Source organism: Leptodactylus fuscus, chromosome 7, assembly GCF_031893055.1.
Source record: "Leptodactylus fuscus isolate aLepFus1 chromosome 7, aLepFus1.hap2, whole genome shotgun sequence".
Classification (NCBI taxonomy): Eukaryota; Metazoa; Chordata; class Amphibia; order Anura; family Leptodactylidae; genus Leptodactylus; species Leptodactylus fuscus.
The window spans coordinates 126289778-126307523 of record NC_134271.1 but is presented as its reverse complement, the minus strand read 5'-3'; the positions used below and the strand labels follow the sequence as shown (position 1 = coordinate 126307523).

The 17746-nt window shown below is 41.9% G+C and overlaps 1 protein-coding gene across 1 annotated transcript in view; it reads right to left on the bottom strand.

Moving 5' to 3' along the window:
* The window catches only part of INO80 (INO80 complex ATPase subunit), a 61139-nt gene that overhangs the window by 20483 nt on the left and 22910 nt on the right, over nt 1-17746 (bottom strand). The window contains exons 16-26 of the mRNA XM_075283035.1: nt 17013-17155; nt 16134-16218; nt 14836-14953; nt 13986-14071; nt 13723-13890; nt 12227-12360; nt 9273-9340; nt 8673-8766; nt 8113-8287; nt 6263-6403; nt 4054-4276 (exon numbers count right to left, since the gene is read on the bottom strand). Coding sequence (XP_075139136.1) covers nt 4054-4276; nt 6263-6403; nt 8113-8287; nt 8673-8766; nt 9273-9340; nt 12227-12360; nt 13723-13890; nt 13986-14071; nt 14836-14953; nt 16134-16218; nt 17013-17155 — 1435 coding nt within the window. The remainder of the gene's footprint in view (nt 1-4053; nt 4277-6262; nt 6404-8112; nt 8288-8672; nt 8767-9272; nt 9341-12226; nt 12361-13722; nt 13891-13985; nt 14072-14835; nt 14954-16133; nt 16219-17012; nt 17156-17746) is intronic.

The window sequence follows — 17746 nt, the reverse complement described above, 5'->3', positions numbered from 1 at the left end:
AGACTTGTGTGGCACGCAACGGTGAGTGGAAAAGAACAGCAAGTTGTATCTCTCTTCTTATTTTCAGACATCCCTTTAAATGCTGTTCATACACTACTTAAAGGGAATGCATCACCAGAAAATAGTCTATTATCTAAAGCAAGTTTTAGGTTAAACATATTTTTCAGACTTTATTATTATTATGCTGTTCTCTATATTTAAAAAAAAAATCCTAAATATTCTGCAGTTTTAACTCTAGCCACTAAGCCAAACAATATACTGCCACTTCCTGTTTTTTTGTAGATTTTTTTTTCTACAGCAGCCAGCTCACTTAACGCAATCTGATGGCAGCCACCGTATATATATATATATATATATATATATATATATATATATATATATATATATATACACACACACACATATACACACAGATATAAATGTAGTAGTATAAATGCTGCTTAAAGTAAAGGAGTTAAAAGTAAAATTCATAAGTTTTTTTTTGTTGTTGTTTTTTTTTGTATGAACAGCGCCTTATAGTTACATGCATCAAGCTCAAATTTTTACTAATAACCATAATAAATTTTAGCTTATATATTACAATTATTTCCTAAGAAGGGGTTGACTGTCTGCTAAAAAGGTTTTAAAAACTCCCTCAGAAGGGTGTAAAATGAAAAAATAAACATCACCGACCTTAGGCTAAGTTCACATCTGCACCAGAGTCTACACTGGAGACTCCGTTACAGAGACCAGCAGGGATAAAAGTCCTGTATGGAGAACTTTTCTCTCCCCTGTTTTCATACTGACACCTGGCAGATCCCTTTATAGTCAATGGGGTCCGCCGGTCACCGCTGAGGACCCAAACGATGGGAAGCCTGGTGCAAATATGAACCTATAGTCTTACCGAGGATGTTGCCCAGGTTCCCAGCTGGTCTCTACTTCACGGTCACTCTCAACACTCAGCCAATCGCAGGGTGAGGCAGGTCAGGACTGTGGGCTGTGATTGGCTGAGTGGTTTCTCCTGTGATCTGAGGTGACTTGGGGACTCAAGAAGCATCAGACTTGCTTCAGTGGGGAATCAGTAAGGTATGGCTGTATTTTATTATTTGAGATTTTTTTCTTTTTCTTAAATGGCTCCTAATGGGTCGGACAACCCCTTTAAGGCTACGTCATGTTTTTTTTTTCTTTTCTTGAGCGACTGGTTTTACATCACCTAAGAACCTAGTGAAAGCCGCCCTAGTGCCCTTTAGTTTCTATTAGGAACACAAGTTAAGAAAGATAAGTAGCATCACGTCCTGTAAATAGGGAGAAAGCAGCGAACATCTGAGCGGCGGCGCAGTGCGGGACAGATAACCTTGACTCTCCAGAGAGTATCCCATCATTCTCCATTAGAAGAAGAAAAACAATAGGGTCATAAGAAGTGCCTTGTCTCGCTTTCACAAACAGAATGAACCTTTGAGACTGCTTACAACGCTGCCACTTCCTTCCATTTAACTCGGAGCCATTTTTTATCAATAGAACAGGAAGGTATTGGAGATTCCCACAGTCCGGGTAGGAACTAGAGCTCTCCATCAGACACTAGGAGAGCGGATTACTCGTGGTAGCATGAGAAGTTACTGACATTACCATAAATTATAGTCATCTTGTACGAGAAGGAGGAAGTGCTCCGGCATGGAAACACTCCATGAAAGTCATGTCGCGGCTTTAGTGACCGTGTGGGAGATGGCGGCTCTTATAATACGCTGAATATACCAAATAAGTATTTAAAGAATATACTTACTTTTACACAGTATGGACCTTTTTTTATTCCTGTACAACCCTTTTCTCAGATTACATAAACACTAATAATGTGTCAGCATTTTGTCGATGCTGCTAATGTGTGATCAGAATCAGTCTCCTTCCCCCTCTGGGAGCTGACAATATAGTCCCTTCTTACCATCCCTGCCATCTTCTCACTATACTGACAAATTCTGCAGAGCTGTGCTCCTATACTTTTATATTTTATATTATACTATAGACTTTAAAGTAACATCAGGCTGCTGGTAAAAGGATTATACAAAAATGATAAACTTTCCATTACATTGTCTACACTGTTTAAAGGGATTCTACCATTAAAATCAAATTTTTTGTTGGTCACACGTAGAATAGCCTTAAAAAAGGCTATTCTTCTCCTACCTTTAGATGTCTTCTCCGCACCGCCGTTCGGTAGAAATCCTGGTTTTCATCAGTATGCAAATGAGTTCTCTCACAGCACTGGGGGCGGTCCCCAGCGCTCAAACAGCACTGGCGGCGTTCCCAATGATGCGAGAGAACTCTACAGCGTCGCCTCCATTCTTCAGGAACGGCCTCTTCAAGCGTCTTTTTCCGGCGCTGGGGGTCAAACTTCTAGGCCTCGGGCAGAGCCGACTGTGCATGCTCACAGGCCACAAGAAAATGGCCGCTTACTTTCTGTGGCCGTGGGCATGCGCAGTTGGCTCTGCCCGAGGCCTAGAAGTTTGACCCCCAGCGCCTGAAGAAGACATGTGAAGAGGTCATTCCTGAAGAAGATTGAGCGGCACTGGAGAGTTCTCTCACAGCTTTGAGGACGCCCCCAGTGATGTTTGAGTGTTGGGGACGCCCCCAGTGCTACGAGAAAGCTCATTTGCATGCCAACGAAAAACAGGATTTCTATGGAATGGCGGCGCGGAGAAGACAACTAAAGGTAGGAGAAGAATAACCTTTCTAAAGGCTATTCCTACGTGTGACCGACAAAAAATTTGATTTTAATGGTAGAATCCCTTTTAAAGGGATTTTCCAGGATAGGTTATCAGAATCAGATCATTCAAGGTTTGACAACTGGACCCCATATGATCACCTGATGTGACTGCTAGAAGCCGTATATATGGTATACAACTGAAAGCATACACCAGTACAGTGTACGAAGCTCCATATACTGTATACAGCTCCTTGTGCTTAGACCGTATCGGTGGTGCAGCCCCACATCCATTCACCTGAATAGGAAATGGGTTGCTACTGGTTGTATACCTCAATATACAGCGTCCGCGTCAGCTGATTAGTGTGGCGTTTGGGTGTCAATTATCTTCAGATCCTGGACAACCCCTTTAAGCTTTATTACTAGTATATGGTACACTCGGAAGCAACATGGGGAGGGCAGAAATCTCATTCTTCCGCCTCCTGTACTGACATTCTGTCACATGACCAATTCCATAGGACTTAATGGAGCTGTGACCTGAACAGAATGGAGTCGGTGTGGCAGAAGCGGAGACAGAGGACCGAGACCTAAAGCCTCCCTCCGGAAAGGTAAAAAATAGAGCTCCGGGGTGTCTATTAGTAATAAAACTTATGCAATGCAGGGAATGATCTGGTAAGATTTATTACTCCTTAGACCACCCCTTTAAAATGTCAAGGAAAACAAGAAAAAAAAAAAAAATGCTGCAAATATTATGTGGGTCCAGTCTGGAGGTAACAGCACACATGTCGCTTATGTACCGGTATAGGTTTTCTTAATCAAAGGCTTTGCTCGCTAGTATTACTAGAAGATTCACCTCGGGCCTATACAGAGTTGTATAGCTCCCTCTATAGGCTGGACTAAGCCGAATTAAACCGCTCACAGACCTCTATGCGCTCCAGGCTATACACTTAATAATGTATATACATTTGGAAAATAAGGCAAACCTATACGGAACTAAATTCCCCTAAATAAGACATAAAGGAACACTAAAGATAAGACTGACTATAAGGAAATATATTACGAGTGAACGCATACCGCAAAAACCAATGACAGCAATGGAATGGAAGTTAAGAAGAAGAGAGATTATTTTACCGGGATCTTATATCACTCTGTAATACCAATATTTCTCAATAACAAATGCGGTCACACTTCTCCTCTTTGCTCTGGACTAGCAGCTTCTAGACCAGACAAGGTTATCCCTGTCGCCTTAATAAAGTCTGGGGTTGTATTTGCAAACAGCTTAGGCTCTGTTCACATGCGCCCTGTTATTTCTGCTTTATCATAATGATGTGCTTCACATATCACATATACTGTATATATATCAGTGTAGTTTATTCACCTACCTGGGATCCTAATAAACGACCAACCATGACATGGACGAATTGCTAAAAGACCACACGGACTCTCAGGGAAAAACTGGGAATCCCTCAGGAGCCAGTCAGCATGCCGTTCAGGTGCTCCAAACACAAGCCACTTCGACACCTCGGGGTTTCCATTTCTCAACATCTGCCTTTCATATTCTGCGCTGCGGTCACTGCAGTAAGTGTCTATAGGTGGCGCTGTTACCTGAGGGGGCAAATACAACATTATTGGACACAATATCACACACATAACTGAAAGACTTGGATTCATTTTGAGACTTCCAAAGTACATGACAGTATAGTGATATTATACCAGTCTCTTTAATCATTTCGGACACTTGGTGTTTAAAGGTCTAAGAATATATATATATATATATATATATATATATATATATATATACACACACACACATACTGGTATATATATATATATACACATCTATCTATCTATCTATCTATCTATCTATCTATCTATCTATCTATCTATCATTACCCTATCTATCTTTCCATCTATGTATCCTATGCTATCCTCCTACTTACTTAATATTATAAATGTGAAAGTTTGTGTGTTTGTTCCTCAATCTTGCAAAAACGGCTTCACAACTGTTATGAATTTATGTTCATATACTATATTACACTGCTCTTGCAGCAGCTTATCTCAGTGAGGTCTGTTAGGGAGCCTTCACACGGAGTAACGTCGGGCTCAATGTGTGCTTCTTTTTACTGCCATAGAAATGCGAGGGTAGCATTTACGCGGCATTTTTTACTATGAGCGTATACGCGGCGTTTGCGGCCGCGTTTTTTGCTTGCGTATACGCTCATAGTAAAAAACGCCACGTAAATGCGACATAAACGCTACCCTCGCATTTCTATGGCAGTAAAAAGAAGCACACATTGAGCCCGGCGTTACTCCGTGTGAAGGCTCCCTTATATCTCCATGTAAACACTCAGCTAACCCTCAGTGGAATGTGTACATGCCTTTGCGTATTAACTGATCTGCTCCAGGCAGTGTTGACACACTGGATGGGAAAACACCTTTAATCCAAATTGGCAGTTTGCTACTTTTAAACATGCCTGGAAAAGAAAATCTAATTTGTTGCAAAATTCTAAAACAACAAGAGCTATGAAGGAAGCCAGAAGTCACAGAGTTCTCCTCAAGCGGAGCTGAGGGGGATCATCGACGCCAACAACACACTCATTATATGGCGTCCCAGTGAGCTGCTGAGATGCAAGAGCAATCACGGGCACAGCGCAAGGAATAAGTACAGTGGCAGGACAGCTTAAGAGCTGCTGAAACGCTGGAGCAGGTGGATCATCGATGCCAACAACACGCTCATTATATGGCGTCCCAGTGAACTGCTGACATACCAGAACAATCACAGGCACAGCGCAAGGAACTATAGCCACTACAGCTTAAGAGCTGCCGAAACGCCGGAGCAGGCAAACCACAGATGGCAGCAATTTGCTGAATATAGGCAGATCATAGACACCAACAACCCGCAGACGAAGTCGCGGGCAGAGGTTAGTCTATCTATATATCCATCTATGTATAAATGTATGCATGTATCTCTCTCTTTTATTACCCGTTTTTTAGTTTTATGGGTAATGTGTACAAAATGTTACTCATAGGAAATTCACACATCCTGTTCACTGACTTCGTTTACAGCAAAAAAAAAAAAAAAACACGCCACAATTTCAGACATTATGTCGCAACTTAAGCTGCACCTACTTCCAGTGAAGTGACTATAAAGTGTCTAAACACTTGATAAATGTGGCACACGGCATGCTAGGCAGGTTTTTTTTGCCAATTCAGACTTCTGGCTCATTTCATGCAGTAAGTCTTCCTTAATATGACCACTCGGATGTCACCTCTTGGGGGACATTCAGATCATCTGTTTTTTTGTCAATTTGTGGTTTTCAATTGCAACTCTGGTTTTATTGGCAGTTTTTGAAACTGCTTAATATTAAGGCCATTTGGAACAGATACACTGCGGGATTTTGATGACGGACATCCGACATTTAACCTGCCCCTGGAAGAAATCAGCCAAAACTGGATGCTTTACACTGCAGCTGTTATATGGGCTTTTCCATGTGACTGGCCAACTTTACATTGCAATAATTGAAATGTTGTGGATTTTTTTCAAATATACTGACCAAATGATAAAAAAAAAAGCAAATAAAATGTGCTTACCAATGGGGAGGCGATGCACAGGAATGACGGAAGATTGGTAACTTGGCAATGCCGCACAAGTTCCTGCCCAGCATTTGGTTGAATTATCACATGGTCTGCAAACCCATAGACTGGCTGACAATGGCGAGTGAAAACCATGTTCTAAGAAAACAAGATTCACATGTATTATTACCTTACACAAACATGTATTAGAGTTAGATTTAGAATGATATCTTTTAATCTTAGTTATATTCATTGTAGCCCTGCACACCTTATAAAAGTACTGACTGAACAGGACGCCTACAATGTCACCCAAGGGCTGCTCGAAACCTGGAGCTTGTTTGATTCGGCTGAAAATGGGTGCACATGCAGGGTGTTTGTCCTGTGTGGGCAGAGTAGCCGGTTTTGGTCTGTACGTGTGTTTGTCCCGATGATCCAGAGTATGAACTCAGGACTGGTGCATGCAGATCAGAATTTATTTTTCTACCTACATAAGTGCTACATCTCTACTAAGGATCCATTGGTTGTAAAGTGATTGGAGGCAGGCTTGGTCAAGACACTTACTCTGGATACACCCAGCTGACACTTGATCATTGCATATGGCACAGAAGTTTTATTAAAATCCTTTTTATAAGGTATACAGTGCAACATATGACTATTGAATATTGTGTCAAGTCATAAATAGAGATGAGCGAATAGTATTCGAAACTCTAGTTTCGAATGCCTCGCTCCATAGGAATGAATGGACGCGGCCGACAATGATGGAGCAGTTCATGGGGTATATCCTGGTGATAAGTTCTTCTTAAAGGGAACCTTTCATGTTCTCACAGGTCAGTGGTATTACAGTATATACCACTAGAATGCTAACAGTGTGCTGAATTCCAGTATGCGTCTGGGTGCAGAAGATATCAGTGCCGTTAGTTTCAGCACTGATATCCTGCCATTGCCATAAAGGCTACAGCCTAGCATCATCGCAGGGATATAAGGAACCTTTTTCACCACCCATGACAGTACAAGGCTATGGAAGAGTAGTCAGGGGGTGTTCTTCACAGCGTTGACGCCAGGCTGTAAGGCCCGCCCTTCTGACAGTGAAGGGATATCGGTGCTGAAGCGAATGGCACCAAGGAGCGTACCAGTTAATCGGACAATGCGCTGAATTCAGCTTTCTGGCAGTATATAATATCATTGATCTGCGAGGAAATGAAAGGTCCTCTTTAATCTACCTCCTGTATAGTTACAAAGACTCTTTAGAACATACAGCAACCTGCAGGTTTAAGGAGGTTTTCAAGAGTTGAATATTGATGATCTTCCTATAGGACAGGTCATAAACGTTGGATAGGTGGTGGGCAAACACTGGGGACCCCCACAGACCAGCTGATTGAAGAGACTGAATTATCTGAGAGAGCACTGAGGCCTGTTCACTGAATATCAAGCATAGTGCTCTACATTGCGAATAGACTATGCGTGGTATTACAGCTCAGCCCCACTGACTTGAATGGGACTTAGCTGCAAACAGGTCATGTAACATCACTGGTGTTTGGGTAGGAAGCACCACTGACCAGTGCCCCACCGCTCAGGTATTTGTGGCCTATCTGAAGAATATCCAACTCCAAAAGAATTATTTAACAATATATTGTCTAGAAGTTACTGACAAATAGCCCAAAATTTATTCACTAGTAGAGATGAGTGAGTACTATTCGAAACAGCAGTAGGAATGAATTAGAGCGGCCGGCGTGCAGGGGGTTAAGCGGCTGGACGCCGGCCCTGGCTGCGTCCATTCATTCCTATGGGAGCGTGCAATTCGAAACTGCCGTTTCAAATAGTACTCACTCATCTCTATTCACTAGTAATCTGCATTATTGTCACGTTACCTGCAGTAGAGGAGAAGTATGGATCCTGGGAAAGGCAAGTGGGAAATCTACCCAGAGGATAAAGCTCTTGTTTGTCAGGGTTGCAGGTGTTGTCACAGACATCTTCTTCTGTAGCCAAAAACGGGAATGGTGGAGCCTGTAGGCTTCTTTCAGACACATGAAAAGTGCTAACCACCTGCAACACATCATTGTCAATTTTAAACATGCCTGGAAAAAGAAAATCTAATTTGTCACAAACAACGAGAGCTATGAAGGAGCCAGAAGTCTACAGAGTTCTCCTCAAGTGGAGCTGAGGGGGATCATCAATGCCAACAGCATGCTCAATATATAGCATCCCAGTGAGCTGCTGAGATGCAGGAACAATTACAGGCACGGTGCAAGGAACAAGTTCAGCAGCAGGACAGCTTGAGAGCTGCTGAAATGCCGTATCAGGCAAACCATCGATGGCAGCAATTTGCTGAATATAGGCGGATCATCGACGCCAACAACCCACAGACGAAGTCGCGGGCAGAGGCTAGTAGATCATAAAACAGAATTCCCGATTAATCTTTCGAGCTTACCTGGCTTGGTGTCCATGATGCATCAGATTGCCCATCTCTGCAGGAGAGATATTAATGAAACGCAGAAAAGAAAAGCAACTTTCTTCATCTGATCCTGTGTGTAAGAGCAAAAAAGAGGAAGAGTCAATATTAAAACAGTAATAATAAAGTCTATATACAATATACCATTGTTTATGGTAGAAATGGAGGAGGATTTATGGGTTTTTATGACTGGTGACCTATCCTTGGAATAAATCATCAATGATCCAACACCTGGACCCCCAATGCTCCTTGAGCCCCGCTTCCACTTCACAGACCATGTGACATCATACTCATTCATCACATGGACTGTGAGCAGCTCATTGTTATTCAAGTGAATGGGGCTGAGCAGCAAAACTAAGTCCAGCTGCTATACAATGTACAGTGTTGTGCTTGGTTTTCGGTGAAGAGGCCGCAGCGCTGACCCAAACCCGTAGGTTTCTTTGAACAGCTGATGGTTGTTGGAAGATTGGCTGGGGTCCTATGTGTCAGACCAGCACAATCTTTGATTGAATATGCGAAGGGGATAATTATGCAAAAAAAAAAGATGAGGCAATAGAAAACTAAAAACTGGTTACTTACTTTTTCGATGGAATAGTGATTGCTGAATGTGATCTGGTGCAAATGGAGAAAGGACAGTGCGTAACCACCTAGACAAAGAGAAAATCAGGATAAGTGCTAAGGAGGTTTTTTTTTGTCTTTTTTTAAATTTATTTCCTTAAATCAATAAAATAATAAATACAAAAACAATTCTTGCGGTAACTCAAGTATAATATATATATATATATATATATATATATATATATAACATATATATATATATATAACATATATATATATATATATATATATATATGTGTGTATACATATATATGTATATACACACACACACACTATATATATATATATATATATATATATATATATATATATATATATATATAAAAAAAAAAATGTGCAATCCCAAATGAATGGAATATATGTGCAAATATATTCTCCCCTTCCTCCAAAAACACAGAAGGGAGGGGGATAAGTTGGAATGGACCATCACATATTATATTCTCCCATATTAACCATTTATCAATATATTTTTTTAATGTTTTATGAATAATTCCATACACAATAACAGCAAAAATGGAACCACTATAAAGATTAAAACAGGACATTTATTACATAACAATTCTATAAAGGGGTTGCTCAGACTGTAGCTGTAGTACATATTTCATGACTCTAGCAACCAGCGACAGGCAGCCATAGACATGGAACTATGTCGAGGGAAAAAAGGGTTCACCATGATCACAGATGTGGATTCAGTGAGATGATGGAACGCATTGATGTGCTGTTTGATTGTAAGAGCTAAAAAGGATGAGGGGTGCAACTATATAAGGTGCAGCGGTGGCAGTCGATACTAGGCCCTGGGCCTTCAGGGACCCAGAGTTAATTAATTAAGTCTTGTCACGTTACCTACAACCTGATAGAGGCGCTGTGAATCTATTTGTACATCTATCAGCAGGTTTTAATATAGAGTCTCTTGACGGACGTCAGGTTGGCCTAAATGAATGTCTGCAGCGTAAAAATAGAATTGTCTGGACAACCCTTTTAACTGTTTCTATCAGGTTTGCCAACATTGATGACCATTGCAGTGTAATTGACCAGAAGAAGGAAAGGGCTTGGTCATGTCTTTGCTGAGGTTACTATTTTATGGAAAAGAAAACCTACAGAAGGCACTGGAACCACATCCTGCAGTGTGTGAATGATATTGTCTAAAGTCCCATTCACTCCAGAGACCTGTATTACTTCAGTGGTAAACGTGACGGAAAACTATCCAACCCTGAAATAGCGAGCAGGTGTCTGTCAGTAAAGCCATGAATAATATACGTCCCAGAGAAGAGAGGTCTCTATCAGGTATCTCTGCTCCATGCTATTGACTTGATGCTGAGGAGAAAATGAAATCCCAGTGTGGATTTATGATATCAGGATGTAACCTTTAAGGAATCTTCCATGTTTTTTGTTTTTTTTTCTAAAAAAAATTTTTTGACCCTTATCTGTGCTGGACCACTACACCAATGAGAGATGAGCAGCACCCATGAGCCCACACTAAACATATGTTTATAGCCTATCCTACAGAGAGTCCATGAATAAAAATTCCTGAACAAACCCTTTAAGCCTAAAGATCCTATTACACAGACTGATGCTTGGACAAGACGAGCAGTGAACGGCAATCGTTCCTTGCCCAGTTTTATTGAGCTGGCAGCAAGTCCCTGTCTATACATTACATGTGGTTTGGCTGAGCAGTCATTTCCTGCATGTCACAATGGACCAAGAAAGAAAGTGTGACCCGGGAAGAATTGGACCAGGAGAGGCAGAAGACCCTAAAGTTGAGGTTTTTTTTTTCAATGCCTACCATGTTTCCCCAAAAATAAGACAGTGTCTTATATTAAATTGCTGTCCTAAATATAGGACCTGTCTTATTTTCAGGGGATGTCTTATGACAACCGGCAGTCATGCTGGCACTTCCTTAGTGGAGCGGCGGCATGACTGCCGGTTGTAGGTAGTGTGCGGGAGGGGGGGGGGGGGGGAGGTATCCTACTTACCTTTCCCATCTTCGTAGCAGCGCTGGTGCTGCTGTTCGTCCCGGCAGTGGTGGGCGGGGCTTAGCAAGGCTTCCGGTGGTTGCGCTGGAGAACGTCGCTTCATGGGCATTGCAGCCGGCTGAACGCTGTGCACAGTGCTCCGTGTGCACAGGTAAGCCGGTTGCTGCCTCTGCCTCTTGGATGAGCTAGGAGAGTGAACTCCCCGCAGCATATGCACAGCAGCATCTCCCAGCTCCTCCTACAGCAGCAGGGACAGTGGATACAACAGCAGAGGCAGCAGCCGGCTTACCTGTGCACACCAAGCACATCGCACAGTGCTCAGCCAGCTGTAAAGATTTTTGGGAATGCCTTATTTTTGGGGGGTGCCTTATATTAGGCAATTCAACAAAAAACAAAACATGTCTTACTTTCGGGGGGTGACCTACTTTTGGGGAAACACAGTATGACTGATCAGACAACCCTTTTGAATTCTTAAGGGTGTATATTGAGGAAAAGTTTCCCTACAAAGCCCAATAGGATCCTCTCTAAACGTGGGTCACTCATTGCACACAAGGCTGTAATACATTCATAGCTATAACTTCTAAAATGAAGATGCTTCGATGAGGAGATCAAAACAGCAATGTGAAGGTTAAACGCAGCGGAAGACCTGGGACAAATCCTACAGATGTGTCACCACAAAAAATCCCGATTCTAATGAGTTTTCAGAGAGAAATGCTGCTGAATTTCCATGGTAGAAATTCAGTAACATGCTGACCTCATGTGAACCCAGCCCAAGCCCTTCCTTTATATTTCTCATTCATTTTGAATCCACTTCTAACTTTGGCTTAAAATCTGCAAGAAAATGTGTTGCCTGTAGATATAACCTAGTACCAAACAGAACGGTTAGCTGAGATTTTCTTCAACTCATTTTCCAGTTACATGCCATTTACATTTCAGACTTACCTGTTTCGGGAGTAATTGAAAAATTCTATGTTTCCCTGCCGATAAAGAAACTTTGATATCTGGTACGGCCGCAGTGCTAAGTAGAAGGGAGACCAAGTTTCTTGACGTTCAAAGAGTTCTGAGTGATTGCAGACCTGGAGGGAGGTGGGAGGGGTAAGGTCACAAAGAGTTAATGATGCTGATATAATAAGTATGGGTCACAACAATGTTAAAGATTACCTATTTAAAATAAGATTTTATTGACAACCTGCCCTCAATAAGAGATCAATGGGGTCCAACACCAAGGACCTTTGCTGATCAGCTGTTTGCAGTGACTGCGGTGCTCATGCCAGGACTGTGACCTTTTCGCTGTTTACATTGCGCAGTGATTCTTAGTGGCTGTGTGACGTAATGACTAGAGATCAGCAAACACTATTCGAAACAGCCGAATCAAATAGCATGCTCCCATAGAAATGAATGGCTACGTCCATTCATTTCTATGGGAGCGTGCTATTCGTAACGGCTGTTTCGAATAGTGTTCGCTCATCTCTAGTAATGACAGCTTTGTACCATAGATGGAAAGTGGTATGGCTGTAATTACATTGTACGGCCACTATGAAATAGACATTGTGCTATGTAAATAGTGGTTATGTCACTGCTGATCTAAAGGGGGTCTGGGGTTTGGGACCGCCACTGATCTTTTATTGATGATCTATCTTGAGGACAGGTCATTAATAAAAAATAAGCAGACAACCCATTTAAATAGAAGACAGGAAGCCTTTACAGAATTTGTGGAGCCTCATGGGATGGGGTCCCGAGACGTGTTCTTTCATTACCTTCAATTGCGACAGGTCTTTATGGCTCAAATTGGCTGTCTCGCTCCCGAGTTGGGATTTTCTAAGACAGAGGACCTCTTTGGGTCCCCTGATATCCCCAAGCTCTTAACTTACGTCTTACAACTTATTACAGTCCGCTGGTCCTTGTGCCTATGATAGGGCCGGGTGGCAATGAGACATTCTTGAGCTGACAGATGAAGATGGGAGGGAAGCTGAACTATCATTTTCTGACAGTGTGGTGAAGACTAAGGATTTCCTAATTCAATCCCACTTTCCTTATCGTATTTGTTACAAACCAGCGTAATGCTGAGTGTCTGTCAGGCTGTTTTATATGCTGCAGTGGCTGACTCTGGTCTTTCTATGCCATATCCCTATGTATGAATATAGCACTCATACTCTTATGCTCACCTAATTTGCTCGACATACGACATAGTAGAAATACAATATATGTGACCAAATGCATGGTGTTGGTAGGTCAATTGGACACAGGCGATGCTAAATTTGGTGAAGATTTTTGTAGGTTCAGGTTGGAGGAAACTGGAGTAACCAGAGGACACAGTGGGAACTTATAAGATGTTGTCCTTGGCTGGACTTAAACCTAGGACTCCAACGCTGCAAGGCTACCCTGCTAACCACTGAGCCACTTGTATTGAATGAAACATCGCCATTTTATATTCTCACCTTCCTGAATTGCATAACAAGGTTCATGAGACTACTGGTGGTGTTCTGTGCTTGCTGGGTTGTGCCCATGGAGGACTGAAGGAGGTCATCAATGGATATTTTATTCTTCAAGGCTTGATACAGCAACTTCTGCCGACTAGTCAGATTGCAGTACATAAGGATTTCAATCTGCATTCCAAAAAAAAATAAATATATATATTATTGCTTAATAATACTTCCATTCGTAGCATTTTACCATTATCCCTAAATGTTAAAATGTTCACCTTATCAGACAACTCATTTTCCACATCCTTCTTGATTCTCCTGAGCATAAAAGGTTTGAGGATCATGTGCAGCCGAGACAGTTGATCTGAAATTGTCAAAATGTATTGGTCAGGGAACTAAAGGCATCATCTATATATTCAATGTTATGTGCAATTCACATATCTTTCAGCACCAATCTTGTTAATATACCTCATTGTCGTACTCCGTTGCTGATCAAAGGGGTGCTTGGTGATGGACCTCAACTAATGTGATAATGAACGCCTATCCTAAGGATAGGTCAGTAATAGAGATGAGCGAACACTATTCGAAACTCCCATTTCGAATAGCTCGCACCCATAGGAATAAATGGACAAAGTCTGCATGCCGGCCGCTTCCATTCATTCCTATGGGTGCGTGCTACTCGAAACGGCCGTTTCGAATAGTGTTCACTCATCTCTAGTTATTAATATTTTCAACATGTTGAAATCCAATAGCCTGATCCTGATCTACCCTCTGACACCTGTCATCGAGCAAAGCAGGGACAATCACATTAAAAATGCCATATTTTCACACACCTTGCAGATTTGCCTGATCGGGTTGACCAAGATCATACCTTGATGGCTTGCCCTTAGACTAGGCCATCAACTCACTGTATGATCCTGAACAATGAAGGGATCACAGTGATACAACAGCTCCTTTGTGCTTATCAGCAGGGTCCCTTTGGTCAGACCTCCACCGATCATAAGCTAAAGGTTGGCAATTCACTGAAAGAACTTCAGAAAAAATTTGTAATTTAGTTTTGCATCTTTGGCATTCATAGAAACCATGTGAAAAGCAAAAAGATGTGCACATAATAGTATAGTGACTTACTCTCATCAATGGCAGACTTGTTCTCTGCATGGCTTTCTATGTCTTTTGAAAACCATTCATTGAATTCATCGTGAGAATCGAACAAAGTAGGCATAATGAAATGCAGAAGGGCCCACAGCTACAAAGAAAAAACATACATCAGTTACTATGTTGTTCCCAAGAGAAAGAAGAAGTTAAAGGGTCCTTCTGGGCCTTTAATATTGATGACATATCCTACTATCAAAGCTGGAGGGGTCTCACTTTGGACACCCTCACAGATCAGCTGTAATACATGCTGCAGCCTCTTCATTACTTACCAGGAACTGCTCTGTACATTAGATAACAGTTGCCCCTTGTACCACAGCTTGCTGCAGCACAACACCTTTTAAGTCCTACTGCACACGAGGGAATCCAGACCAGAAAATCCAAACCCATTTATGAAATCCAGACTCTTTGCATCATCGTAATCTATCATGCTAGGAGTTCCTGCCTCCATGGGGCATTGTCCCATGCTCTATACAGTAGAAGACAGTAAACACACAGTGAGGCAAGGACTCCTAGTATCTTAGATCAGTATGACTTGAGGAGTCGGACTCTCAAACTGAGCTCATACAGACCAGATATTGCCTTATGCATGGAGACTAAGTGAATGGGACTGGAGTATCAAGCAGAACCACTCTAAATGTGCACATCTGTACCTGTTAAAAGGACGACTTGGGACACCAAACCACCCACAGATCCTCATACATGGGAGGTTTAGCGTCCGTAATCGCCTTGTTGTAAATTCATCTGTGTCTGCAATAAAACAAAAACAAACAAAAAAAACCCAGACCTTTTTACTTACCTAGAAAAAAGTCGAAGGAGCGTCATCGGACTCATCTCTGGCGCTCCCGGCACCTGCACAGTTCTTCATGGAAGCTGGAGATGTACACCCCCGCTTTTACTGTTCATACACCTGAGGTCCGGCACATGAGCATTAAAGCTGAAGCGTACTCCTTTGGCTTCACTGAAGAACTGCATTGGCTCGGGAATACAACCATGGGGAGAGTATAAAAGTATTTCGTTCTAAGTGACGGCAGGGACGGCTTGTGATTTTGGATACTAAATTCCTGGTCCATAAATCCATTTAGTGTTCCCAAGGGTCCTGACAGGTTTCCTTTAAACAAAAAAGAATCCAAAATGCTTGCCAAAGCACCACGGTCCTTTCAATAAGCTGACTGCTATGCCTGGTGTTGGATAGGTCAATAATACTGATGTGACAGAAAAATGTATAAGAAAATAATACCCCATACATATAAACTACAGGATGAAATATTTACCTCAGCCATTGTATTCTGGATGGGGGTTCCGGTTAACAACAGCCTATTGCGACACTGAAACTGCAGCAGGATTTTCCACCGAACACTAAAGATCAGAAGGAAATATTGAATATTATCTTCATAACCAACAATAATTTTACAGCAGCAAGAAGAAAACTATACTTCTAAGGGCTCATTCACATGGGGCAAGAGGGGCGGATTTTGACAACAAATCCTTCTCAGAATCCACTCCCACAATAGAGGTCTATGTAGACCGCTAGCTTCCTTTTTTCCGTGAGCGGTATGTTTTGGCTCACGGAAAAAAGAAGCGAGCTGGCCTTTCTTTAGGCGGATTCCATGGCCATTTCAGTCCGCCTCGCGACAGCAACCTCCAGACTAGGCCCATTCATTTGGGCCTACTCCGGAACAGAAGCCGCGACTGTCGGAAGTCGCGACAGGCGCATTTTGGTCCTATTCTGACGCGGCTTCCCATATCAAAATCAGGACCAAAATACACAGTCCGGTGCCCCATGTGAACGAGGCCTAAGGCTAGGTTCACATTATAGTTATGACGTGTGTTTACCTGTACACCAGATAAGTCCTCAACATAACTTTATTAATGCACTCATTAGCACACTAGAAGCCAAATAATGGCCTTTCTTCTCTGGCTGGCTGCTCTATGTCAGTATAAAACTTTAAAAAAGATGGAATATGATAGCAAATGACATTATGTCTATTAAAGAAGCATATAGGTTTTGGTAATGGGACTCGATGGATGACAGATACCAATGCATGGATTTCTTCACAGCCCCCATATACAGCTGGACATCCAAGGGGACAGAAACTGGATAGCCATGGGAAAAATAACTGAAAAGGAAACATGTGAAGTATTTCAAGTACCTAGAACTGCTCTTCAAGGCTTGGGCCTCATCTAGAACCATATACTGCCATTTCACCCTCTGGAAGTATTTCACATCTTGCACTACAAGCTGGTAGCTAGTGATCACGACATGGAACGGAGCTTCTTGTGTGTACAGCGTTTTCTGAAAATGCAAAAGAGAAGTAGAGTCAGATGGAAACTGTATATAAAAGAAAAGACTTAGAAACACAACTAAGGCCAGGCCCCACGGAGTGGAAACAGCGTTGTACATTCTGGCTAATCCCATCCACACATTGCGGAAAAATATCTGCAGCGGACATGCTGCGATTTCAAAAACCGCTGCATTTTTGTAAATCGCAACGTGTAATTTATACCTATGGAAACTCTGGCGTTTTCTGTATAGGTATAATAGGGACAAAAAGTCTGTAGTGTTCTCCTTTCTGATAAAACTGCAGTAGGAAAAATCGTGACACATTTCCACAACTTTTTTTTACTGCAGTGTGCTATGTGGGGCCTTTGTCCAAGTCCCTATACAGATCACGTTTTCTACATCTGGTTTTTACATCTGTTTAACCAATGTCAAGAACAGATGCAAAGAAATTATGCAAACAGATTGTGATCCATTTACATAGATATCCATATTAATAAAGAAGAAAAAACGGATCAGTGGATATTTTTTTTCTTTTTTCTTAATGTAAAATTGATGTCTCTGTAAACATGACCATCCATCTGCGTCGTATAGAACAGACTAAAC